Consider the following 27,989-nt stretch of genomic DNA (forward strand, 5'->3'; position numbering starts at 1 on the left):
TTCATCGTCTTGGAAAATCCATTTAAACATGTATTTCTAAAAAAATTGTAACATTCTAAACAAGACTGACAAAAGAGAAATCGAAGGTTCATTCCATTTAAATAGGTGTTAAAAATTTCTTGTAATGTCGGCATAGAACAATTTATTGTTAATGTAACTCTCTATTTAGATGTCTCATATTTAGATAGCGAGGATAAGAAAAACAACAGTCATTAAATTAGTTAGCTATGACTTAGTCTTAAAAGTAAGCCAAAAGAATCGCTTCATTTTCATTTTGAAACGGAACACACATGTTACGAGTAAACGTTTTCATATCGTTGAAGAACGAGAACTATAATTATGTATTTACACATGAGAGCATAGATAGCTCATTTTTTTACTTTACGCCAAAAAAAAACTCAGTATAAATTTCACCAAAGAAGTAATTGTGCCTCAATTAATAAGTACAAAAAGTAGATCCGACTGTTATCTTATATTCCTTTCGTTACACTTTTTAACATGAGAACATCTTTAATAATAGAGAGGGATAATTTTCGTTCACCCAACATTGCAATGAAAATACACGCCTTAGGGTCCATATATGATAATTCAGAATCAATGCATTTCGTCTGGATCATATTCAGGATTTTTCTTGCAAACCACAAATCCTTCCAATACTGGTGTCATTGCGATGACTGTTTTGAAAATTGAAATCAAGTCAAGGAAAAATAGAAGGAAAGTATATAGAAACTGTATACAGTTGCTTTTCGCAAATTCGAAATCAAACGGCGAATCTTATTTGTTCGAATTATAGAAAGCCCCCTTGACGGGGACTGGAAACAAGTTCAGATTGTAGAAAAATTCGAATAATAAGAGTTCAATAAGCTGTATCTAACATTAAATGATCCAAAAGACTTGTAAAAAATCTGTATGGTGTGGTTTTTTTAATGCTCATACAAATTGTAAACTCCACCACAGCTCAACTCTAACTCATCTAGTCTTGGAGTTCGAGACGAGTTGACTGCACAGGAAATAGAAGAGTTAGTAAAATGTATTAAGAAGTTACTGCGTGAAAAAAAGAACAGAAAACCAAAATATTTGTTTGAAAAGGATACATTCTTCTGTAGCGAGTTCAGCTCGTTCACCATGAGCTAATAACACTGGTGTTGTATGTGTTTGGAAACCAGTGATGGATTTCGGTTTACCAGCTTGTCCAACAACGTCAACAGCCTATGAATGGAGAAAATATACATGGAAATATAGTATGTGAAGAAATGAGAATTTGCATCAAACTGTATTCACTCTGATTCAGTCAGGAGATTTAGGTGGCAGAGTAGGTGTATGTATTTCGTCCTTATTCGGACTCCTCAGCACTGCACCCTGGGTGGCCAGGTTGATTTAGCCAGCATTCAAACTAAGAGAAAATTACAGCTCTTATTTCTTCGGCAGAGAAAAAATGTTAGGTCGAAATGAACAGGTTAAGAACGCTTAAACCATAGATGTAAAACCATGGAAATTGCTGATTCAAGGTACTAGTAAAGAAAGATAGGTGTACCTGTCCAACGCGAACATGTACAGGCAACGGTTTCAACTCAGTATCTAACGTAACCAACATCCTTGGTTGCATTGCAGATACCAGCGAGTATAACAAGTAGTGTGATTTGCCAAGAATTGCTAATAAAGAACAAGAATAAAATGTGAAAATTCATAGAAGTCATTGCTATCACAGATTTGAAGTAAGGGATTTCATTTAAGTAAATTTCTAAGGGACTCTCGTGGTAGTGATAGTGACATTATCAGAAAACAGATATCCACCATTAAAAGCACAAGGAGATTTTAGTTAGATTTTGGTTAGAGTTTTTCAGAGAGGATTGAAGTCAAAACTCCGTTTGTATGAGAAAATCATTGCAAAGCCTTCAGGCATTTGATGCCAATCTTTGCTTTGTTAACTCCCCAGCCAAGCCAGTCTCACTTTATGGGTTGATAAACTATTACTACTTTGCATTCCTACTAGCTCCGTGTGTATGAGAAAACCAATGCAAGCCTCCAGACATTTGACATATTAACTACTTTACTTTCCTTTCCTAGCTCAAAAGTTCAAGATAGACAATTAAGGACAATTAACTTGAAAACACATTCTATGAATTAATCTTTAATTATAGAGCACTGGTTGTATTCTCAACCAAAAGAAAACTTTGGAGAAAGGTTAGCTCACTTTGTTTGACATCAAAGAACGCAGTGAGTGTGGCCAATAGACCACCAACAGCTACGGGTGACATGTAAGTTCGATCGTATTGGTATGGACTGACCGTCAATGTTCCTTTACCTAAATGTATTAATCCCTAAAAAAAAGTAATAGCAATTACAATAAAACAATTGAAATTCAGTTGACGCTCTCTTACTAGGTTACGTCATATCTTCCTTCGTTTCGAGCGTAAGACTCCTACTCGAGATTAAGGCCTAAAAGCCTTGCTCTGTCAATTGTGTAGACTGCTCTTACTTGATGTTCTAATACTTGAATATTGGAAGTCACAAAAGCAAGGAACTCTCAAGAACGACGTTCTACTATTCCATTCGCTCTCTTATTCCCTTATTTCGATGAAAATCTAATTCCCCTTGAAAGTTGAACTAGAGAGCGTTAACTGTATTTTATCCACACCCAAAGCTATCCAAAACTGACTTCAAAAATTACGAAAAGTGATTAAATTGCGTTTGGGCCGGCCTTGCAGGAGAGAAGAATTCATTAATGAATAAGGTGAGTAACTAAACTAATTTAGACTTTCCAAGCTAACACTATCTTTACCCTAAGAAGATAATACAAAAGAAGGGACGAAGGTAAAAAACGCTAAACTGTATAGTGTTTAGACATTCTTAACGTCTCTCCTGCAATTTCCTTACGCAGCATTTTTAAACAAAAGAGGGAACAAACTTCTCCGACCCCCCCCCTTCCGCACGAGCACAAATTTAGAGAAATTCTTCTGCTTTGTCAGCATAAGTGGCGTGCATCCTTTCTATATCATAAGATATAATAACAGACATCCCAAACGGAAGTATGTTTAATTTTTACCTGAGCAATTCGGACCATGAAGAGGTTATTAGCATCTTTGTGGTAATATAAAGCTAATTGGCGAAGCATTCCTGCTAAACGTGCATTGTTTGATCCTGGAAATTGGAAATCACAGAAATGGGATTATTAAGAAATGGTTAAACAATTCAATTCGGCAAAGTTATGCTTCTTTTAAAAACTTTCGATTTTGAAGAGGCGAATCCCCACACAAATTCCCTCTACCATCATGGTTGAAATGATGTAACGTAACATTTGCATAACTTGAAAGGGCTTTAAAGACCTCTTCAGTCTTAGAATAAGGGTTTGCTTAAATAACAGAAATGCACTGTGACATTTCGACTGGAGTTACCATGAAAAGCTGCAAAATTTTCCAACGTGAATCGATTGAAATGTGATATAGTTTTTCAACTTAATTTAAGCCAAAAAGTCAGGGTGAATTGACTTAAGTTTCTGTGGCTTAAAGGCCTATAATCCATTGAAGAATTTCAGCTTTTCACCGTGAATTAATGATATACGTAGTTTGAAATGGTTTAGAGGGGGCATGCATCGTAAATTCTTCATTATTTTCTGACGGGAGCACCTGGAAAAAGCCAGATTTTGACCGCCGCGTTTCTATTTTGAGTAACAGACAATGAGTAACAGACAATGATCAAATCCCGGTTTTCTTCGAGTGTTTCTCTTTGAAATATCGTGAATTTGTTTTTTTAAGAAATTATTGCAACACCTTACCTGCACCGACGATACCCATAGCAAAGATAGCATTATGTGCAACTTCGCTGTCATGATCATGAGAAAACTTGCTGAGGATATCGATCACTTGAAGTTTGGGGTTGGAAGCAGACAGCAAGGCTAATCCCAATGGAACAGCTCGTCTGATGGCTGGCTCTCCGTATTGTAACTGGATAAAAAGAAAATAAGACGAAATCATAAAAGCAACCTTTCACCAATAAGCTTTTGCTCATCTTCCAAAAGATGTGAAGCATTATATATGTGAAAAATAAGAATTTCTGTCCAACTATATTGACTCAGGAGATTCGGGTGGCAGAGCAGAATATGCATTTCGTCCTTATTGGGACTCATCAGCACAGCGTACTGCACCCTGGCTGGTCAGATCGATATATAGTGGTCTGCGAATCAAACTTAACAAAATCTTTGATCGTATTTTCTAGAAAACTAGTACCTTAATGGTGTTTATTTTTTGAGAGAAGAAAGCTATGTTTTGAATATGGAATCTTAGAAACAAATGCAGAAAATAAAGCGACGACAGATTAATTTGTTTCATTAACGGGTCGAACAATTCAGACACTTTTTTATATTAGAACAATCTTTTCAGGAAAACGTAGAAATAGTATACGAGTACTTAAATACCTCAATTTTACCCCTAATTAACAACAGTACGACGACAAATTGAGGCTCAAAGTATTAAAAAAATATTTAAATAATCGAGCCTTTACAAAAATGTAGTTGTTCTTATAAAGAGATTGCATAAAAACATCTACCTTATCGGGGAAAAAATGTCGGGGGAAAGTGACGAAAATTTTGAGGGGGTGACGAAATTTATTCCCGACATTTTATCACCCGACCAAAACTTTTACCCGATTTTATTATCCCCGACCAAAACTTTTACTCGACCCCCCCCCTAACCAAAATTCAAATCCAATCTTTTTACGCCTTTATTAACCGAAATTAGTGCTTTAAATTTCGAATTACAAGATCTATTTTCAAGCTAGTGAAGAAAACCATTTCATTTGGACAATTTAGTCGGGTGGAATTTGACTAAGTTGTAAATTTGGTCGGGGAAAAGTGACGAAAATGCATCTAGGTGACGAAATTTTTTCCCGACTTATTAAAACCCCGACATTTTTTCCCCGATAAGTTATTTTAAAACAGGTTGAGGATCTATGCCCAGGGTCGTTGAAACTGAATATTGCCGTCAGCTAGATATTGGTCCATGCATGCATGATATCCTTCTTTGGAACACTCTCTAAACCTCGGTCCAGTCTTATAAAGACCCATACTCGAGGGCGCACCACCGTGCCGCCAATGTTTAGCATGTCTTAACATATCCACACCATATCTAGCACGGACATAATAGCCTGGATTCGGCCGATTTTGAGACCAATGATCATCCAGTCTAACTTTAGTATCGTGACCTGTGATTTGACTGGATAATAATGGTTCGTGAATCTTATCAAGCTTTTGTTTTGGAAGTTTCCAGGGTTGATAAAAGTCACCTAAAAGAATGTATTGTCCCCATAATTCCATAAACCAGTTCTCATCTTTGATGGCAATAAAGCCACACGATAAAACCTTGCCGCTCGTATGTTTTATGTCTCGAACGCATGGCTTATTAATGTCTCGTGCAAAATACATTCTTAGTTTCTTCCATTCTCCTTCTTGTTTGGTTATATGGGTTAGGTTATTAGCTCTGAATGCAAAGTCTTGGTCAACATCCCACGGGATGGTGTCGTGAAGTTTAACGGCCGCTAGACCTGAACCATCTTCACTCGTATACTGGTACCCAAGCTTATCAAATAATTTATAAGTTTTAACCAACATAATATGTAGATCTCTCATACATGCTCTTGGTCGAAGCATAGTTGTAGTATGTTGACATTTTGCTTTGGTTTCACGAAAGTTGAATTCTAAGTGATTTTCTTTATTATCATTTATTGAAGGTCGTGTATAAACTTCAGAAAGTTCGTTCCGTATAGCAAGCTCTAGCCAGTGTTTTCGAGTTAAATTCTTAAAATCTCTCCAAGCTGTCATATGAAAAACACTTGTAGGTTGAGATTCTATGAGTTTGTTTTGGTTACTCAACAGCAGTTCGGGGTAGATCAATTCATCTGAACATTTAGTTCTCTCTCTAGCAGTTAAATACTCAAGTAAAACCTTCCGACTGGTAGCAAAAGGTCCATCGATATAATCACAGAGAAGTCTTTTCTGATTATTATGAACATCGAATCCATATTGTGTTATATATTGACTCCAGATCAACTTCGATTGGTAACACCCGGTAGACCAGAGTCCGTCCGGATAGTGAATCGAGCCGGTAACAATGTCACTGTCATTTCCCGCTAAGGGTCCCAAAAACGAATCGATATCAAAGGTTTGGTCGATTTTGAGAATTTTTTTTGTTAGAAGGACATATTTGGTCGAACTTTTCTGGACCAGTACTGTTAATGTCTTGACTAGAGATTGACGAGGTAAAATAACAGTCTTGAGGTTGGGTAGCTTTGCCTGGATCTCTTTTATTAACCTCGAATACTTACCCACGGCAGACTTAGTTAAACCGAGATCTATTTTGGTAGATTTTGTCCAATTCGGTGTCATCTTTAAGTCTTCCAATAATACTTTGAGATCAGTGACTTCATTGACAGCGTTAAAAATTACAGTCACTTCCTTCCGAAAATCACGCTGTTTTGGGTGACCACCATTTAGGCGGCTCAAGCGAGTGCTCATTTTTCCAATGACGTCACATAAAGTTTGATCCCGTTCGTAACGTCCAGCACGTGATAAGTGCTTCAAAAACAAATTGATATGCTTGGTTTCATGTTGGATCTTTCGATTATTGTTCTCTTTATTTTTGCTTAAATCTCGAATTTTATTTTCCGTGGGCGAATTAATACTGAATTCGAATAACATGATCAAACTAATAAACGCGATGACCAAATTAACCATAAAGATTGTCCTCCACGTATCAGATTTAAACATCTTCTGTTTTTGTTTTTTTTGCCTTTTGATCTCCAAATTTAGACCTTATCCAGATGAAAGTGTAACAAGAAAAGAAAGATTAAGAAAGACAAAAGGTTGATCTTTGTAACAGTGAAATCTGATTCTGAAAAAAATGAAAATTGATTGTGATTTTGAGATTAAAAAATAGCCCCGCCGCAGATTTTTTTTCCGTCAGCGGACGCAGACCTGAATTAGCGGTCGCAGACCTGATTTAGCGGCCAAAGACCTGAATTAAAAATCGAAGACTTGATGCAGCGGTGGAATACCTTTTTTAACGGCCGAAGACCTGGAGAAAATGAATTGTGGAAATTTGTTATAAATCTTTTTTATAAATTCAATCAAGATTTTTATATGTTTCAATGGGAAATTGTATTGAAAACAAATCAACTTAAAATAATGAAAATTAATGCCAATAACTCGTCTCGAATTACCCATCTTTCCTCTTCGATACAACTGCACTAACCACTGGACCATGGCAACTGATGCCTTGCCGAGTGGTTCAAACTAGCCGGTGACTTGCTAAATCAGGTCTTCGGCCGCTAAATCAGGTCTACGTCCGCTAACGGAAAAAAAGTTTGCAGCCCCCCCCCCCCCGACTGTATACACTCATCTCCCGACAGTATACACGGCAAAAAATCCTCATTTTAAAGTCGACTTTTCCACCAGAAAATTTCAAATCATGTTCAAACTTCAAAGTGATTTTCGAGCTAACAATAAAAACAGTTTTTGTGAAAACCTTTCCGAGCGAGGCTTCGCTAAATATGAAAACATAATAAGTTCAGCAGCTGTACAATTGAATATAGCAAACATTTAAAAAATATAATAAATCAAAACGCAGAAAAGATTCTTCGACTTTGAGAAAGAAAAACTGATTCAATACGTGAATAGGCTTTATCGCATTACAGTAAAACAAAAGTTGCCATTAGCGAAAATCATTTATATTTAAAAATCATAGACCAGTGAGATTTTTCTCATTCAACGCACTTTTTGGGCGATAGATTAGAGCGATGATTCTTCCATCACACAAGTGAATTTTCAGAGCTTTTCCATGCAAATCAAATTTTCATCACATTTTAAAATAAAGTCGCCAATAGTAAAATCATTTATATTTTGAACTCTTACTACATCTATGAGGAAATTTGAAAGTTGAAAGCTCTGTCACAAATATCTAGTGCAAAGATTCTATAGTAAATCGGCAGTCGCTCAGAATCATCGAAATCGAAAATACGAAGAATTATATTTATATACAGATTTTTCCAATTTTATAGCTGATATTCATGATATACACCATTGGAGAGTCTTTTAGAGCTGGGAGCAAACCATCAAACATTTTGAACTTTCTTGTTGAATGGTTTGCGCGGCATTTTCCAACATTGTTTCAAACATTTATTTTGTTGCATTACAATTCTTTCTTTTGTTTACTTTTTAAATCACGCGTTCGAAGTCACATTCAATGTTCGATTAGCAATGCAATGTCTTCCCTCTAGGGAAACCCCGAGTTGAATGTTTGAAAAAATTATGAACTTGTTCAAACATTGTTTCAAGCATAAATTTAAAGAAAAACAACAAAGTTTTATTTTAAAATTGAGCAAAAGCTTTTCCATTAAAAAATCATCTTCAGTGCTACAAGCGATGTTAAAAATTGGAAATCAAAAAGGTTACAATTTATGTGTTTAAAAGCAATTAAAAAATGTAGTAAAAAACTGGATAAAAGCAACATCATAAAAATACAAAAGGCAAGATGCATGTTAAGGTAAGAAGGTAATTAAAATAATTGACTAAGTTACTCCATTTCGAAAAAGAATTAATCGATTTGAATCAAGTTGGTCATTTAAAGACGGTCTCTTGAGGGCTATGATAGATGCCTCTAAATTATTTCGTAAGCCAGTTTTCTCAGGGGCATTAAAGATAACCTTCCAATCGAATTGATGATTAGGGAATTTTCGCAGGTGTTTGGCTGGTTCAGAGTTTTTGTCAATGTTTTCATGTTCCCCCATCTGGTTTCTGCATTTCTTTCGGTTTCTCCAACATAATTATTTCCACAAGTACAAATTCCTTCATATATTTTGCATGCCAGATGTGGGTTCTTATTTTTAAAGTTAAGCAATTGCCTGACTTTCTTTGTGGACCATTTAACGGCAAAATCGATATTATTCTTGGTGAAGGACTTTAACTTCTCTAAAAAGCGTTTTGATAAAGATTCATTTTCCTCACAGAACGGAATTTCAATCAGAATAAACTTTTTTTGGCTCTTCAAACAAGAACTCTCTGTAAAGCGTGTGGGAAAGCCAGCATTTTCAAACTTTGTACGAATTACTTGTTTCTCAAATTCAAAATTCATATCTATCCGATACGATCTGTTGAGATCAGCATTGATGGCATTTCGTTTATATAGCGTTTGGGAATTTGGGAAGACCAGTGAGTTGCCATTTTATTCGGTTTTCTGTGAATTGAGGTGCGGACTTTCTCATTGGCCCAGCGCTAGCGAAGGGGCCTTTCAAGAGGAACTTTCCGTGTGTCTGTCCTGTCCTGTCCTGTCTGTCCGCAGTCCGTGCCGTGTTCTGTTTTTCTGTCCCCTCTCACTCCTGTCCGTGCCATGGTTGCTTTTTTGGTGCGATTCAATCGGGGACATTCGCATAAAATTTAATTGATTTGCTCGGGTCGTCTTAGGGAGCGTGCTGTAAACAATATCGATTCTACTGCGGCCGTGGGTTTATTTGCTCCGAACGGAATCCAAGATGGCGCCTGAGAATCACATTTTGGTTGTCGGTCAATGTTTTGATTTCTTTATGGACCTTGAGACTTATAAAGGAAAGTTTACTGTTTCAAATGTTTTTCAATTAGTTAAGTGTAGCTCTGACTTGCACCCACAGAAGTGGATGCTCATACTTATTGACCTAAAAGCTTTTAAAGACTATTTTGAAAGTTGCATTTTTTACACGGATTTTTGCTTGAGGGTTTTCATCGATGTTTTCTCATTATTGTTCAAAATGAAGGTTCAAACACCAACCAGATTATTACAGGTATGTTCTCTTATGTAATGCTTACTACTCTCTTGCTATCTCCTTGATGATCAAGAGGAATCAGGCATTTTATTAGAATAATTATTAACTTAACGTGTGCGAAATGTGTGTTCAGGTTCAGACTTTTATATTCGACAAAAAAAATTATTCAAACAGCAACAGGTTGACTAGAATAGCCTCTATTTCTATTGTTGAATATTTTGATACTTTTTCTGCATAAAATTACGGTGAAATTTTATATTTGTTGAGCTTTTTTAAAGGAGTCTCGATCATGCTCAGTTTTTTTAGTTTACATCAGTACATACCAGACGACAAATAATCAAAATTTTCAAAGGTTGCTGCACTAAAATTGTGAGTATTCGACAACAGGAAATGTTTGACAAATTCGACCAAAACTCTGTTCAACAAAGTTTGACATGAACAAGAAATGTTTGACAAATTCGACAAAAATTCCGTTCAACAAAAATGAAAACCAAACAAATTCTTTCAACGGTCACACTCTTTAAGATAAAACGCAAGTTCAGAAATATGGTTTTTATTTTAGTAAGTGAGGACAGCGATAAATTCAAATTTCCCACAGTAAATTTTTTGTACAATATATATACCGTCGGGTAACTTGCATCAGCGGAGGCTAACATGCATAGCAAAGTGAAATCAAAACAAAAATGGTAGAGTAGAGCTGCTAGCGAAGCTGCGTAGTTCATTTGTTTTGAAATTTTGCTGCTTTGATTGGTCAGTCATTTGAGGGCTATGCATGTTAGCCTTCACTGATGCAAGTTACCCGATCTCACGGTAGGGGTAGGAGTTTGTAATTTCAAATTTTTGCAGCGGCTTGGTAGCACATGCCGGGCTCAGAATCACTGACAAATAACTTTGGTGGTTCAAGCCGGGCTCAAATCTACTGTTTTGAAAAAGTTGTCGCAAGGCATTTTGAGCATTCTCCATGTTGCAGCTTGTATTGCGGTTTTGTCTGATTTTGCAAGTTTCTTATGCCTGTTTTTCCTGGAAAGTTGAACTAAAAAGCTCAAATTTTGTACACAATTTCAGCATATCATAATGATTAAAAAAATAAACAATAAGGACATTTTAGATACATTTATCTAAGAAAATTGAGCCATTTCAGTCCAAAACGGTCAAAAGGGCTTATCGGCGCCACCCTGTCAGACACCATCTTGAAATAGCCTCATTTTGGAAAAAACACTTACTGAATTATGATCTGCATCTGAAAGTGAGTCACTTTACAAAATTTCAGCCAATAACTCCAAATTGTTCAGTCTTTATGGACATTTTTATAAACAAATTTTGCATTTTTTGAGTGCTGCTGTTGAGGTTGCAGCCGCTGTGGTTGCAGGAAAAATTTTTCGAGGCTAGTTTCTTTTTAATTTTACTTTTTATCATTTGTTTTTGCTCCCTTTAGTTAGAGCTTTAACACAATCATGTTTGTTAAAGATTTTTCAAAAGTTTTATTTTTACATAAATAAGTGTTCCTGTTTCATGTTAGACTCATGTTTCATATCAGTTTGTTATATTGTGCTAATATAAGCAAAAAAATGTTTTTCTCTTCCTCTTTCTGACCAATCTTGCTCCACATTCGTGCCAATTCAATATAAAAAAGCTTGTAAATTAAAATTGATGATTTTAAGCAAACTTTATCACTCTTATTTAGAAACAAAACTTTTAATGCTGGGCCTTCATGCCCTTGGGCTTCTTGTTTAGGTTTACATCAATATTGGTGTCCAGAAATTTTGAAGGCTGTAACTCCATTGTGAAATGAATGTTAGTGTGATAGTTGTTTAAAGCAAAGAAGAAGTGGTCTGTTTCATTGATTTTTCTCCGAACAATGACGTCATCGACATATCTCTTGTAGAATGTTGGTTGAACAACTTTGACGATACCGGTTTCCATTTTAGTTAGGAAGATATTCGTAAGTGTGACTGAAAGAGGTCCACCCATGGTACAGCCGTCAGTCAGTGTTTGTAGTAATTGGATTGGAAAATAAAGGTATTCTCGGTTGATAATTTAAGTAAAAAACGTTTCATGATAAGACGGGTGCAAATTGTGGGTAGCTTCTTGTTTACATATATTTCATCTAGGATGTAGTCTATCGTGTCATAGATAGGAACATTAGTAAATAAAGATCCGACATCATAGGAAACGTATTCATCATCGACGGTGGTAGGTAGCTGATTCTGTATCATTTCAGGAAAGTCTTGGGTGATGTTGATGATGTAGTCGTTGCAAGTATAAAGTGGCTTTAAATACTGTTTACAAACTTTAAATATACTGTTTCAAACATGTATTTGGATTTTTTTGTTGAAAAGATACGATTTTTGACCCCGCAAACGGTCAAACATCGATTTCAAACATGAAACGTCACGATGTTTGAAGAACAATAGAAGATTTGTTGACCAAAAAATGACAGAACTTTATAAAGTTGATTTTATTACGAGAAATGAATTAACAGCAGTAACCGGTATCCTTCCTGGGGGTGCCAAGGGCAATTTGAAAAACAAGGATGGGACTAGAAAAGATACTCGTGCAATTGATTCCAATGAATGTTTTGTTCAACAGCCTACACCATATATCTACCCCCTACTTAAAGCTCATAAGTTAGATATCGAAGAATTGCGGAACATCAAACCGAATGAAGTCAGTCTCAGAATTCCTGCCCGTCTTGTCGTAGGTATGTCATCATGTCAGATGTCTCGTGCCCAATCCTGGCTAGAGGCATTTCTCACACCTCTATCGAAAGTGTATGGTAAATTTGAATATACAAAAGACTCGACCACTATCTTGATTGACTTTGATGAATTGAACAACGTTGCTAGAAATGAGTCATGGGATTTTACAGATTTGATTTTGTTTGGAATTGACGTCCAAGCATTGTACCCCTCAGTAAAATTTGAATATCTGAGAATCGCCTTAATGGACTGTTTTGATAAATGTACGACTTGGTCTTTTGAAATTAAATCAAGCTTATTAGATTTGATCATTTACACCCTTGAAAATCAACAAATCATTTGGGACAATAAATTTTACATTTTGAATAAAGGTATCCCTACCGGTGGTAAGCATTGTGTCCCACTGGCAAATATCTTTCTGAGCTATATCACTAGAGACTTACTGAATTCCAACCCAGACTTTAAAGCAACGTTTGACCAAAATTTGAAATTGTGGAAAAGATTCATTGATGACTGTGGAGGAGTTTTTCTTGGGAAAGAAGATTTTCGTGAATTCTTTGAACTCTTGAATAGACAATTCAACAAATTTGATCTTTTTCTTACCCATGAAATATCTTCAGAATCTATCCACCTACTCGACATTGAAATTTTCATCGTAAAAGGCCAGTTCCATACCCGTGAATTTCGCAAACAAACAGCATCCAACTCCTTTGTTAAGTTCGGATCAGCGCACCCTAGCCACTGCTTTAAAGGTATCGTAAAAAGTCAGCTACTCAGACTCCGCCGCCTATGCTCTAGAGACTGTGATTTCCTTCAAGCCGTTGAAAAATTGAGAGATAGATGTATTAATTCTGGATATTGTCCGCAAATGGTGGATAACATCTTACAACAAGCTCATACCCTGCAGAGAAACCTTACCCCTACTGGACGTTCAGAAACCGAAGTTAATGCTGTTAGATGGGTCATTCTCTCAGGTACATCGTATGAAAAAACAGTTGAACGCTTTGCTAGTTGTATCAACAAAACCCTCAGTCATCATCAAATCAAACTTGATATTGTAAAATGTAACGGTTCTTCAATCGGTAGTCTCTTGTTTCAAAACCATATCAAAAGTAACTTTCCACAAGCTTGTTCTCGGCGTTGTGTTGTTTGCTCCAACGATATTCGTAACGAAAATAGTCATATTGAATCACCAACCAATGGTCGTAGTTATCCTGTTGACAGTTCTTTATCATGTTCAAACTGTGGTATCTATTGTATTTCGTGCTCGTGCTTATCACTCTATGTTGGTAAAACTACCACAAAATTTGGTCAAAGGTTTAAGTAACATTTCCAAAAATCACGAACCTCGGCAGTTTTGGAACACTCGAAAACTTGTAGTGTTGGTAAAGAGAAAACTGATTTCTCAGTTCAGTACCTTGAAAATGTGTACTCTAGAGGAAAGTACTCTTTGTCTGAAAGGGAGTACTTATGGAATGAACGTTTAAGAGGTGTCTTGAATATCCAGAAAACGTTGAAAAGTTAATTTGATAGTTTGATTATTTTGATTTTGTCCTTATACTTCGTCTCATTTTATTATTTTACTTGCACTTTTAATAACCTAATTTTTATTTATTTTTAGAACATAAAATAATTACTGATGATGATATTAATATATCGAAACATGTTTGAAAATAAAAATTAACATTACTCCTGTCAAGTTCGTTCGACTATGTCTTGCTATTGACTTATTATTGTTTGAAGAACAATGTTTGACGGTTTGCTCCCAGCTTAAGAATTTTTTAAATTTTCAACCAAATACGTAGCGAGCACTTCACTAAAAACCGGGATTTTTCATCCCGTTTCTTTGTTAATTGCGTGGAAAAAACGCGGGTGACGTCTACTGTTCTTATACGTGAGAAAACGTGATTCCCCAAGTAGTTTTGTCAACTGACAAGTCCGTGTCAGGATATTCAAATTTAAAATTTCGAATTCTGAGCTCTTTCCAACGTGAGAGGTCCGCGGAGAGGTCCCACTGTTTTTTTAAGTTCCCGAGGAGTCCGTCTGACTTGTCGAAGGTGAGTTATATTTCAGGGGGTCTTGTAGAATTTTCCCAGAGATAATCAACGATGTATATTGGATATTCTTGACTCAAAATAGGAATCTTTATGGTTTTATGCTCACATGATAAAAGGGGAGTAAAATAAAGTATAAAAGTGTTGCCATTAAAAGAAATAATTTACAAATGCTTTGCAGGACTTTACACTCCAAACACCCTGGCAGAAAAGTTTTCTTCGGAACCGTTAAAACGGCGATAATACTAAAAATTTGCTCCTCAACGGTCCGCATAAACAAATAAACAAGAGTGAAAGCAAATGTCTCTCGGAATTTTGCGAGTTAGTAAGCCAACTCGGTTTACAATAACAAACTGGAAAGCGCGATGCAAGATCCATAAAAAAACATGGCAACTGCTTTTTGAAATCTTTAAAAACCAAGAATTTGAGTTGGAGATTAAGAAACACTATTAAAGTTTTGGGTAAGGAAAAATGCAGTCTGTTTTTCCCTGTAGGTTCAGTAGTGAAATATCTCAATCTTAGCAACCATCTGATTATCCCTTTAAGTGACGTATTGGGTGGAAATTTTTGAAAATTCTTGGAAGACTGTCCAGTGGTGCATATCTTGAATATTGATCAGATTGGTGCCGCTCAATTTAATTTCTCAAAAAAGATTCACTTACCAAATGGTTGTATGTCCTGAGAACCATTTCACTTCCAATATCCTCACCCATTGCTATGGCTGCAATACCAAGTACGGCAACACCTAAATATAGAATTAAACCCTTTCAAAGGCATATCAAACATTGATGGCCGAGAATCATTTCAATTCTCAACATTAAAGAAACTTAAAAAAACCGTAGCGATTTAGGCCTTACCTTAAAAACACTAATTCATGATATGCACCACTGGAGAGTCTTCTGAGAACTTTTTAAACTTTCCACCCAATACGTCACTTAAACAATAGAAAAAGTGACGTATTGGGTGAAAAAAACAACAGAAAAGTTACATAATTTCGTCAAGTCATTGCAGTGGTGCATATCATGAATTGAAGTCTACGTAAGACTAAAAATCATAACCTTTCTATCCAACCAAGTTTTATTACATTGTTGCTATACATTATATGCACCACTGCAATGTCTTCTGACAATACATCACGGAACCAATAGCTCATTGTTTGTAAGTGACGTAAAATCAGTCAATACGTCACTTTCAACCAATTAGCTATTGGATGGAATGGAAGACATAACAATGGTGCATACTAGTATATCATGAATAGACCGTCGATGTTGAGTACCAACATTCCATAAAAGGTTTGTTGTCTGTTTCTTTCCTCGACAGTTCGAAGTTACAGATTGGTTACTCAAAAAGTTATATAGAACGTCTATAGAGAATTATCATTTGTATTTATGACCCTAGGGATTCATTCCAATTATACATTTTTTTACGATCAATCCAAACTTTTCAACATAAAATCATAGCATTTGTCATTTTTCATTTGATAGCTGACGATTCGATAAAGATGAAACTTGAAGTACTATTATTAAATTTTTGTTTTTTCTTGTACACTGTACTCAAAAAGTTAACAATGGACTCTTCCAGAAAAAAATTGTTGATGGAGGTCGGAGGATATTATTTTTTCAATGATCTACGTACCCCTGGCCATTTTTCACCCTCTGGACCAGTCTGGACACGCGTTTTACCTCTGGACAAGCATCAAATCGACCCCCCTGGACATTAAAATTAATCCCTGGACATGGCAGTTTCTCAGGATACAGTGATCAAAGCAAGGTTTTTGGTCTGAGACGGTTAATGGATTCTTCATAGCAAATTAGTACACATTCTTGAAATGTTGGTGAATTATGCAGAGCTTGAGACAGTAAAGCCCTCTTTATACTCTTCAATATACTGACGGAAGAACTTTTAGCACTGAACAACAGACCACTTCAAGACCAACAATATGAACTATGTACTTTTAGGTGCCAAATAAACGCCCCGCCCCCGCTTGTTAATTTTTCGAAAATTTTCCAATCCCTCGGACCTAATTAGGACCCCCCCGTTTATTAATTTTTAAGAATATTTTCAGCTGTCAAAGAGGAGGCCCCTTATTTTGCTCTAAATAGCCTGATTTTAGCCTATATTTACCCTTTTTTGAGTTTTCAGAAGTACAATTCCCAACCCCCCGGCAATTAGGGCCCCGTTTATTAAAATCTCGAAAATTTTCAACCCCCCCTGTTTATTTGGCACCTAAGAGTTAGCAAATGAAATAAAAAATTCGGTCACCAACCTTGATGTGATCCATCTCTGTCTTCATCCTCTGTTTTTTCTTCTTTCTTATCTTCCTCTTTCTTCGAATCCTTTGCGGTGGAGTCCCCTTCTGTCTTCTTCCCATCATCTTTTTTGGTATCTTTGTTCTCCTTCTTCGCGTCTTTTTTATCATCTTCTTTCTTGTCTCCATCCTTCTCGTTGTCATAGTGTTCAGAACAGATGTGGAGGAGATTTTGAACTTTTAATACGTTACCAGTACCTGGCGAGTAAAAAAAGTTTATAATTTTCTGTAGTTTTTCTATGAAACTGACTGAGAACGACGGTGAACACTGGTGAACAAGCACTTTTACCGTCCTCGATTATGTGGGTCAAAACTGCGGGTTATTCCAAATCGCTTCAGTCACTCCACCGTTCTCAAGCGTGAAAATACATAACCTCACTGATGACATTGATTGATTTGTCAGGTCTTTCGAAACTACGATATCATTTCTCCTCCAAACTTTCTCAAATTAATTTTGATTCAGTTAGTTCACGCTCTTTTAACGAATGTTTTATAGAAAATATTGTAATTAAACCATATAAGCAGTTGGATAATTTAACACATGAATCCCCCCTCATCAGATCACGCTATACATTAAACATTAAAATTCAGCCCAAAAACCTTCGGGGTTAAACATTTCTGAAGAATGGGGGATGGCAAGAAAGACGGCGGTCATTTAGGATGGGGAAATTAGAATCCCTTCCGCACTATGGTCACCCAAATACGCTTCCAACACCCCACAATGAATTGTCTTTTCTCACCGGCATAAGCACAAACGTCGACCATGACACGCGCCCATTGTGAGAAAGGACCTTGAACAACTTTCAATGTCTCGATTGTCGCGTCCACTTCTTCTTGTTTGCCTGTAAAGGATAGGTAAAATCAATCAATCAATCAATCAATCAATCAATCAATCAATCAATCAATCAATCAATCAATCAATCAATCAATCAATCAATCAATCAATCAATCAATCAATCAATCAATCAATCAATCAATCAATCAATCAATCAATCAATCAATCAATCAATCAATCAATCAATCAATCAATCAATCAATCAATCAATCAATCAATCAATCAATCAATCAACCAATCAGCTACATCTTATTGCTTATTCCTATGGTCCGGGGTTTTTTACAAGTGAAGTATAAGAAGTGTTTAGTGGTACTCATATTATGTAAAGCAGTGAGTAAGATACTGTTGTGCGGCCCGGAAAAAATACACGTGGACGAAACAGGCGCAACAAAATATTTGCCTTTGAGGACGCTTTTCCACATTCTTCGAGCTTGAAGTTATGTAAAAACCTTTTTTTTCTCTATATAATGACGTACTAAGCTGTAGTATCTTATTAATACGTACCTAGATAGGTCAATCCCAGACCAAGCGAGAGATATTTAGCGAAATGGTCTTTCAGTTCAAGAGCACTTCTTTCCATGATAGTTTGCAAGATAACTGACGTCACTTCTCCATTGGATGACGCAATAGCAATCATACCACATGCTAAAGCGCTCACACCAACAACCTAAAACGACAATGAAACAATGTTTAAAAATTCGAATTTAAGAAAAAAAGATAGTAGTGTCTAATTGGAAATTTGGCTTCTAGTAAATCATCTGACAGTGGGTTGCATCTTGCAATTCCTGTAATTCCTAGGGGTGGTACAGTCACTTTCGGTCGGGGTTGTGGACAAAATATGTCGTTCTTTTTTGTCGTTTTTTATGAAATATGACTTTATTTTTGCCTATTTTTAGTAATGCAGGAATTGTAAGATAGAGCCCCTCTGAAGTAGATCATCGGAAAGTAATTGATCTACATAGACTTTATTTGTGCAATGTCAAGAAATTTGTTGCATTCTGTTTCCGTTAAACAAGATCGAATCTTGTGACAGCGTATTACTGCCATCACAACAATTTTTAAAACTAGACTGGAGTCGTTTATAATCCGTGTCATACAGTAATATGGTGGCTGAATGATTTTCATGGTGATTGTTACGGGATAATACCAGTTTGTATGAACAAGACTACAATTTGTCTCTCCATTATTTTAATCCGTGTCATACAGTAATATGGTGGCTGAATGATTTTCACGGTGATTGTTACGGGATAATATCAGTTTGTATAAACAAGACTACAATTAGTCTCTCCATTATTTTAACCCGTGTCATACAGTAATATGGTGGCTGAATGATTTTCACGGTGATTGTTACGGGATAATACCAGTTTGTATAAACAAAAATTTGTCTCTTCCATGATCTTTGCTTATTTCTACTAATCTGATTTCGCCGTGTAAAATACTAGACAAGACTATAATTTAACTAATCCTTACATAGTGCGGAAAGGGGTCTGATCCCCCCCTTCTTAAATGATCCCCTCCCTTCTTGGCATCCCCAACCTTTAAAAATGCCTATCCCCCAAAGGTTTCGAGCTAAATTTTTTATGGTAAAAAGGGAAGGGAAACAGTAAAGAAAAATTAAGTCTGGCAAAAATAATACCACTTTTTAGTGAAAATAAAGAACTTCCTTTCATGCAGACCAAATTTCATAACAGTGCTGGAAAATAATCTACAATATATGTAAGCCCCCCCCCTTCTTAAACGACCCCCCCCTCCTTGCTACCCCCCCCCCCCCTTTTTAGTGAAAATTTCTGATCCTCCCTTCTTCACTTTTTTGGAAGGTGTCATCCCCCTTAAGAAAGAGGGGGTCCGAACTATGCCTTACCTCCATCGTTGATTTGGAATCTGACATGACAGGCAAGATTAAGCTCAACACATCCTCACGGTTTGAGCCAGCATAGGCCAAACCTAAGCCAAGGATAGATCCGACTTGCATGATACTGTTACTGTGTTCAATGTAATCGCTCAGTAAAGCTAGAGCAGGGTCACATTCGTTTCGCACACCAGAGTTGACGATACCACAAGCTAATAGAGCACCAGCCTGAATGTTTAAACAAAATTAAAGAGTAAACATATTTGTGATGTATCTTCTGTTTAGTTTGTTAAAGTATTCTAAACCCTTCGAGCATCTTCCTATTTATTTAGGGGAAACTTAGGCCCCCTTAAAATCTCAAGATTGACAAGTGCTATGCCTTTGAAATTTTGGCCAGTGGTAAATATGAATTATAAAGACCAGAATGTGAATTTGGTTAAAATCAAACAAGATGCTCGAAGGATTAAGGAGACTTTTTTAGTGATCTAAGTAATTAGATCCCCAGAAGAATCTCCGAAATAAGCTTATCATGATCACTCATAAAATTAAGGAAAAATCAATCACAGGTGTAATAACTGTAAAAACAAAGTTTCATAATCACTCGTACCTTGATGTAGTCTTCGTTGGAGTAAAGATATTTGTCAATTTGAGTCAGTCCACCATCGACATCCCACAATAATAACATTCCCAATGATGCAGCTGTGCTTAACATACCTGAAAGAAAAAAAAGGTGTGAAAATCATCCATCTGATACATCAAATCTTTCAAAAGGAGTTTTCAAAAGAAAAAAATTTTCTCTCTATAATGCACTAAATCTTGAATAAGCGTTTATCCTTTTTGGGATTTCTTTCATTTGCTTGACGCTTGACACTGCTTGGCTTTATTTAAGCTCCAGTTTAAACAAAAAAGACATCAAAAGAGGACAAGCAGAGTAAAACCAGAGTGTTGTTCATTGGGCTCTTCCAGAAAATTGTTGTACATGGGGGTGGAGGATATATTGGATATTTTGTCTGGGGGTAGTGAAAAATCTGTAAAATTTGCCTTGTTTTGGGGGCAAACTTGTCCGATGGGTGAGATCTGTTGTCCAGGGAGTCAAATATATTCAAATTTTTTTTCTGGAAGAGCCCATTATATAGGGAATCTGGAGAATGCGAACAACTATAATTATATCAATTTTGGACAGAAATCCTGATGATGTGAACATTAATTGGACTGATTCCTATATACAAAATGAGAAAGTTGTAACTGACTACCATACCATGCTCTTTGTTTTTGTAAAGCCACTTGTTACCATCTTCAGTTAAGAGTTTGTCTTTGCCAAATGCTGTGTTGACAAATCCATTAACAAATGAAGAAGCAAGATTCTGTCTGGCACTATCCATGCTTACTGATTGCGATGAAAATGGTTCTGAAAGGAAAATACGGTTGATAGAGGAATACGCAGTCATGGCATGGACCAGGGGTTTAGGTACCCCCTAAGAAAATAGGTACCCCCTGAATTTTAGGTACCCCCAAACAACAAACGTTAGTAGGTACCCCCTGTGATTGGTACCCCCTAACTTCATGAATGAACAATTGTTTTTCTGTATATGTCAAGAAATGAAAAAATTGTACATTTTTATAATTAAAAAGAATAATGATAGTTAGATAAAAGCAAGATATAAAATATAGTTCCCCAGCCCCCAGACCTTACTGTATAAAAGTTAGGTACCCCCAGAGATCATAGGTACCCCCTGAAATTAAAAAAAATCCAGCCCCTAGCCTTTTTAAGGAAGATTTTGGTTCTTTCCATGCATACTGCAGGCTGCATCAGTTGAGGCGTCCGATAGCACGCGCACACCTCCACACCTAAAATGTCTGAGGAGTGCGATCAATCACACCCCATAAAGTAAGTTTCACAACTGAAAGTTGTGCATAGCACTCCTTATCACACGCCTAAATTACTAAAATTAAGATTTTAGGGGTGTGATTGACCACACGCCTGAAATTTTCAGATGATGCAGCCTGGCACAGGTTACAAAATTCAAATCTGAAGACAAATCCTGTTTTTACTCGAAATTTTTATGTGCTTGTTACATGACATTTATTTCTGGTTGGTTCGAATTTATTGACACTAATAAGTTATCAGCTGTAAGTTGTAAAGCAAGTAGAATAGCTGAGGTGGATGAAAAAGCATGATTTTATAATGGAGATATAACTTACTATTATCTAAGTGTGATTTGTAAATATCCTCGGGTACTTTTGGTTCCATAATATCAAGCTGTAAAAGAATGAAGTATTTTTAAAAACTGTTTTAAACAGGGGAGTCTGTACTAAGTCTGTACAAAATTGGCAAGTCAAAAACAACTTAGTACCACGTACTAAGTGGGGTGGTATAAGCTGTAAATTCACTTAAAAGCTGATTTTCAATTTAGTACCTTGTGCAAATTTGGCCTAAAAATGCAGTCATGACCAATAATTTTTGGGTCAGGCGAAAAAAGGTCGCTCGTAATACCTCAGTATTTAACTCTGTCTTAGAAATTTTTTTCAAAGGAAGTAAAAATCTATGAGACTTTTGGTACTGCGCTCTCGTTGACCCTTTTTCAGAAGGATTCTATGTAAAATATGTACTTTTTGGGTGGAACTTTGCTTTCCCGTCAAAATTTCAGGATGTTACTGGGTATTTCCAGGTCCTTTTGGGGTGGTCTATCTACATCAAAGGCATATTCCAACTCTTTTCCAAGGTACAAAAGGGTGGTGGTCAAAACTCCTTTCCCAAAAACAAGTTTGTGCACATTTTTGGCACTGATTCAAAGCTGTGCTTCAAAATCCTCATTCTCTTTTTGTATTTTGGTGATGCTTGGAGATGGGTTTAGCTTAGCAAGGAACAATGAACCAAGCTGTTGCATTGCAAGGCATTGCAAGTTTTTGAAGAATTTAATATGAATAAAATTGATGACATGAAATTAAAGAATTCAATTTGCCTGGCCTAATCGAGTAATATGATTAAAATTGATCACATAAAATTAAAGAATTTAACTTGCCTAATCGAGCTAGTCTGTCTCCATATGATCAACTCATTAGTGAGCAAGGAAAATTTTAGAATTTTTTATGAATTTTACCTCTCTAGCTAGAGCAAGGAAACTGTTATTGAGATGAGAGTTGGAGACGATTTCAGCCAAGTCCTCCACCTCTTCTGCTTCTTCGTCAAGTTCCAAGAAGATTTGTAGCCTTCCAAGGATATACCCCAACTGCTTTTGTACAAGTTTTTGGTCATCTCTAAAAATATAATTTAGAATTGACAAGGTAAGTAAATTTCAAAAATGTATATTTAATTCACAAAAAGAATGCAATTAGGTTAAAATATATTATAATAATCAAAACTGAAGAAAACAGTGCACTTACTTTCCTGCTGAAGCTTTGAAAATATCTTTAATAATATCCAAATCATTGAGTTGGATGGCAAGGTTAAGAGCTTCAGGGTAGCATTCGTATTTCAAGAAGATTTGTAAAGCACATTTCAATAATTTTGCATCTTCTGGTTCCGGAACATATTTTACACAGCTTAAAGTAAACAGATATAAATTTTAGATTTTAGTTTTTTGTATTAGTTTTCATTAAATTCACACTCAACTTTTCAAGACTTTGTGTCATTTCATGATTCTCCAAGGAGGATTTTTCAAAAACTTAGTATCAATTTTTCGCACACCTCAACATACCTCAACATTGCACTAAATTCAGCTCAGAATTTAGGTCTTTTTTGCAGCCTCTGCACAAAGATGTATCAAAATTAGTACGCACAGAAAAAGGTTTTTTTAAAGTAAGCCGTTTAATAAGTAACGACATAAAGACCTGCTTGCCTAGTGTGTTTTTATTTAAATAATGTGATGGTAATTTATTCTGAACAGAATTTCATAAAGAAGTATTACTGGAGGTTATCAGGATGATATCACCTTGATACAATCATTTAAAAACTTGTAGGCTTGGTTTCTGATGTGATCTGAGAAAAAGCACTATGAACAGCTATGAAAAACACTGTGACCTTCTTACCTACTAAGATATAAACAAACTCTTTGAAAGGTAGACTTATCAACGTATTTTTCCAGAAGATCTAATCGTTCAATTTCCATGGCAAGATCGCAAGCATCAATTTCTGCATTGTGTTTCATGTCATATGGGATGATTTCACTGGAGAGTTTGATCAGATCCTCAGTTTTTCCTTCTTCACGTTCAGCATACTCACATCTGATTTCCTCAGCCAAATGTCTAGTAAAAAAGTACCGTTTAGACGTTGGCCACACTCTAATTACAAGTTTATTTTGAACAAGAAGTTTTTGCCGTTATTGGAGCTTTTTTTGAAGCAGAATACATCCTGATTACCCATAATTCATTTCCAGCATGAAATGGCCTGTTAGAATATAGCAGGAACCTACTGCTGATAATGCATGTTTTAATGATGTAATGTCAATTGAAAAAATTGTTTTGATCTTAATACTTTATCATTGTGATTTGTAATATTCTATCCAGTTCTATCTGGTTCTATCATGATATATTTACCATTTAAAATCATAAACCTATAGAACAACATACCTGACATATTCGTGACCCCATGACTCCAAGGGTTCATGTGAACCCAAGAATCTGTATTTTAAACAATCTCTGACTTCTGGTTTTGTCATTCCAAGTACAGACACTATATCCGCCAAGAAATGCTGAAAGAAATAAACTTTGATTATCAGATACAGGTTACTGACCTCTTCCACTTCATCTCACCATCTGTATGACAAAAAAAGAAAAGCCCACCAGTTTTCTAAATTACAAAACTTATCATACCTGCAATAGACAAAGAAACACTTACACTAGACATTAAAAATCATGAACAAAGAGTTTTTAAAGAGAAGAACTTGATATCATCCCTGTGAATATTTTGAAATAGGTAACAAAGAATTTTAAGTTTAGCACTGCAAGAATGATGACAGCCAAATTCACACGACTACTGCAGAATAGTTTACCTTATTTTCGCTTTCTTGCCATGTTTTATGTAATTCTTTTAAGCCTTCAAAATGTTCACGTAAAAATTTCAAAGGTTTTGGTACTGATGTCATTGAGCTTGTGCTGGATCTAATTTGTGTTCGAAGACTTTCCAGTGCTGGTTTATGGAGAGACACATTCGATTCCTATAAACAAATTGAAAAGACCGACAATTTCAATTGTCATGATACAATAGCGGAAGGTTTCTAAATACTTTCTATATAATTGGATAAAGTAAGGCTATAGTAACTTGTCACATTATACTCGAAAGCATCACTGCCAAAATCTTAAATCAAATCTTGAAAATAAAAAATTCCTAGAACCAAAAATATCAATTTTACCTTGAGCCTTTGAACAAGCATGTTGAGTTCATCTAACAATTGCTTGTCTTCTTCACTCTAAAAAAAAAATTATAAAAAGTTACCATATAGTTACCTCATTTCTGTTTCTTAAGATCTCTAAAAGTAAACCTACCTTATCAACCCTTTTTATTATTTTTTTTATTATTATAGAGATTTTACAGTAGGTGCACAATGTGCCTCATCTTTATGCCACATCTTTTATGACAGCTTTTAATCTGCAACTGTCTAAATTCTACCTAACAGTAATTGGGCCATAAATAGCACCAAAACCTACAAAAATGAAACACTAGAAAAACAACATGGAAAAACTTTGATCATCAACAAATTGATAAAAGTACTTATTTAATGATGATTTGGTACCCTCATTTTTCGCCTTTTTCCTTTGTTTCTTTTTTGAAAAGTAATGTTTTAGCATTTAGGCCATAACTTTTGATCTAATTAACCAAATTTGACAAATAACCCCTCAAAATTTAAGTTTATCCTTCCTCTTTCCAATGCAAAAGGATCAATTATTTAACAGATGACAGAACTCGAGAAAATTCGATTCAAAGAGTGGGACTGATTGGGACTGTTTTCTGGGACACTCGGTAGTTTTCAAGAGACAAATTTAATCTTTCTTCTACAAGATTACACTTTAATATAATACTAGGGTGCGCACTCCCCGGGATTTTTTGCGCGGAACGAGGAAGAATTTACAAAAATGAACTTCAATGCATTAGTACTCACCTTTAAATCATCCAAATCTGTTCATTCTTTTTTTTAAATCAATCAGGAATTATCAGGGAAACAAGTAAAAAAAACTGCATCCAGGTATCTATTTTCTTTCCAAAGATATTCATGTTTTTCAACGTCAAGGTGAAAACGCAATTTAGCGCTGACCACGGCACCAGAAAATTCTCGACCCACATTGAAACAAATGGCTGTCGCTATTGAGCTGGTTCATCTTTTCAATCACGGTTTTTTTAGTAAACCCAGGGTAAGATTGGGCTACAATCTATCACAAAGTGCTTTATTTGAAAATCTACAGGTCGTCTGGAATTTAGAAAAATAAGAAGAAATTGCGATTTTTTAACAAGATTGCAGATTTTTTCATTTAAGCACCATACACCATCTGAAAGCTGAGGATTTCAGCTTTCTAGTTGTGAAATTTGTTTTTAGCTATTCTTTCCAGCTCATTAGCGATAAGCTAAAGTTTAGCAGTCTTTGGGCCGATTTTCAGACCGCACCGGCAAAACTCCCCACACCCCGCCACATGGAAGATTAGATTTCATCCGCCATTTTTAGCGCGATTTTGGTGCTTCCGAAAATTATTTCTTGCTGGCATGGTGTAAGGAGGCGATTCCACACCCCGCCACATGGAAGATTAGATTTCATCCGCCATTTTCGGTGCGATTTTGGTGCTTCCGAAAATTATTTCTTGCTGGCGTGGTGTAAGGAGGCGATTCTTTGAAAAGGTGTTTTTTGGTGTTTTGAAAATGGAATAACTTTGGGAATACTTAACCAATTTTAATAAATGACCCCTCATTTTTCTCACAAAGGTAAGGACTTTCAAATAAAATTAGTTTGGTTTCTTAAAAAAATTGAGGGGAAAATTTAGGCCTGTCCACCCTAATATTATTAGTAATAATACCAATTATTCATGTAAGTTTTATTATAATGATATCTTTTTGCATATGTATTTCAGACAAAGGAAACTGTATGGGTTTGATTTTAATGGAAAGGCTTTCTAACATACACATCGTTTTGGACTTTACTTCTTAAATAGGGAGGTCGGGCCTTACGCGTGCGGCAGTAACAAAACATAGATTTTCGAAAAAAAATATTCAAGCTTACATACCTCAAGGAAGGAAACCTCTTTTAACATAAGTATTTTTTCCAAAGTGTAGAGAATTTATTCAGCTTTCTTTTGCAGAAAAAATCAGCACATCATGTCTTCATTTTCCTTCAAAATTTGAAAATGAGTACTTGCGGGTGAGTTTTTTCAAACTTCTTGTTCGCGGCACGGCAAAATTTTTTATCCGGGGGTTCTAAAATCCAAAGCGCTAGCCACCCGAAACAGCTATCGACCTGGAATTTTTTGCATCGTTCCCCGCAATAGTTTAGCTTTTGAGACGTACCACGTTTGTTGGTTGGAGCAACGTATATTTTTCAGGAAGTCAAATTATGTACTTAAAATGCGTTTTTTTCATTGAAAAAATCAAATTTTTTTATCGAACGTGAATTTTTTAGAAAGAACAATGTTTCTTCTTTCCAAATATGAAAAAAGTAAGAATCAAGCTGTTTCCGGTGGCTAGCGCTAAGGGAAAGATTATGGTATAATTACCCCCGTTTCAGCTACATCTACGGAAAATAAAACTCGCACCAAACCTCCCGCGCGGAATTTTTCATAAAACACTTTCGCTTTTGGTGCCGTAATGAAGGTACAAAATGGCTGGCGATGCGTGCACGAAAATGCTTGAAAAATTGAACTTCAAAATGGAATATCTTTGGAACTTTAAAGAATTGGAAGGTAAATGACCCCTCATTTTTCTTCTGATGGTTATGGCTTTCCATTAAACTTGGTTTGGTATTCTGCAAGTAAGTTTGAAATTTCCTCTGACCACCCTATCTTAAATATGTTTTAGGGTTTTATATTATGTATGCCATAAAACGAAACATATTGCTACCATATCAATTCAACTTAATCTATCTTTCCTGAAAAACTAATAGATTGATAAGTTTGAAAAATGTTCAATTCATCAAGCCAATCTTGTTCCTTGAATATCAAGCTTGTTTGTTGAACTTTTTGCTGATGGACAAAAAATTATTGGGGGGGGATCCTGTTGTTAAACTTTGCCTGGGAGAACACACTTCCTTCACCAGTTTTACCTGAAGAATTATGAGAATAAACAAGAAAATTACCATTTCAGCTTCTTCCTTTGCTTTTTTGTCATCTTTCTTTGAATCTACATCTTTTTTTTCTTTGTTTTCTTCATTTTTAGTGGGTAATTTTGTCTCTGCAACCGGCGCCATGTTGATTGTTCTTTCAAATGATGACCTTGCAAAAATTGCTGACAAAAAAAGCTATATCAAAGATTTTAACCATT

General features: G+C 35.8%; 1 protein-coding gene across 1 annotated transcript; it reads right to left on the minus strand.

Moving 5' to 3' along the window:
* LOC136810262 (26S proteasome non-ATPase regulatory subunit 2-like) lies at positions 1 to 27,968 on the minus strand. The gene is made up of 21 exons (XM_067066834.1): positions 27,805 to 27,968; positions 24,883 to 24,939; positions 24,523 to 24,687; positions 24,101 to 24,222; positions 23,561 to 23,776; positions 22,916 to 23,074; positions 22,633 to 22,789; positions 21,734 to 21,791; positions 20,790 to 20,939; positions 20,139 to 20,245; positions 19,544 to 19,759; positions 18,187 to 18,349; positions 17,588 to 17,689; positions 16,806 to 17,045; positions 15,202 to 15,284; positions 3,776 to 3,944; positions 3,047 to 3,141; positions 2,195 to 2,321; positions 1,535 to 1,653; positions 1,095 to 1,209; positions 1 to 674 (listed from the first exon to the last, which is right to left on the minus strand). The coding sequence occupies exons 1-21, from the start codon at positions 27,913 to 27,915 to the stop codon at positions 595 to 597; spliced, it is 2,811 nt and encodes a 936-aa protein (XP_066922935.1). The 5' UTR covers positions 27,916 to 27,968; the 3' UTR covers positions 1 to 594.
* Positions 27,969 to 27,989: the final 21 nt, after the last annotated feature.

This window comes from Clytia hemisphaerica, unplaced genomic scaffold (genome assembly GCF_902728285.1).
Source record: "Clytia hemisphaerica strain Z4C2 unplaced genomic scaffold, Clytia hemisphaerica genome assembly, whole genome shotgun sequence".
Taxonomy (NCBI): Eukaryota; Metazoa; Cnidaria; class Hydrozoa; order Leptothecata; family Clytiidae; genus Clytia; species Clytia hemisphaerica.

Coding starts and splice junctions, on each gene's coding strand:
- LOC136810262 (XM_067066834.1), bottom strand. CDS start 27,915: ATGGCGCCGGTTGCAGAGACAAAATTACCCACTAAAAATGAAGAAAAC. Junction 23,075..23,560: donor GTTTGTTTATATCTTAGTAG/GTAAGAAGGTCA, acceptor GTTTACTTTAAG/CTGTGTAAAATATGTTCCGG. Junction 1,210..1,534: donor TACATGTTCGCGTTGGACAG/GTACACCTATCT, acceptor CTCCATTCATAG/GCTGTTGACGTTGTTGGACA.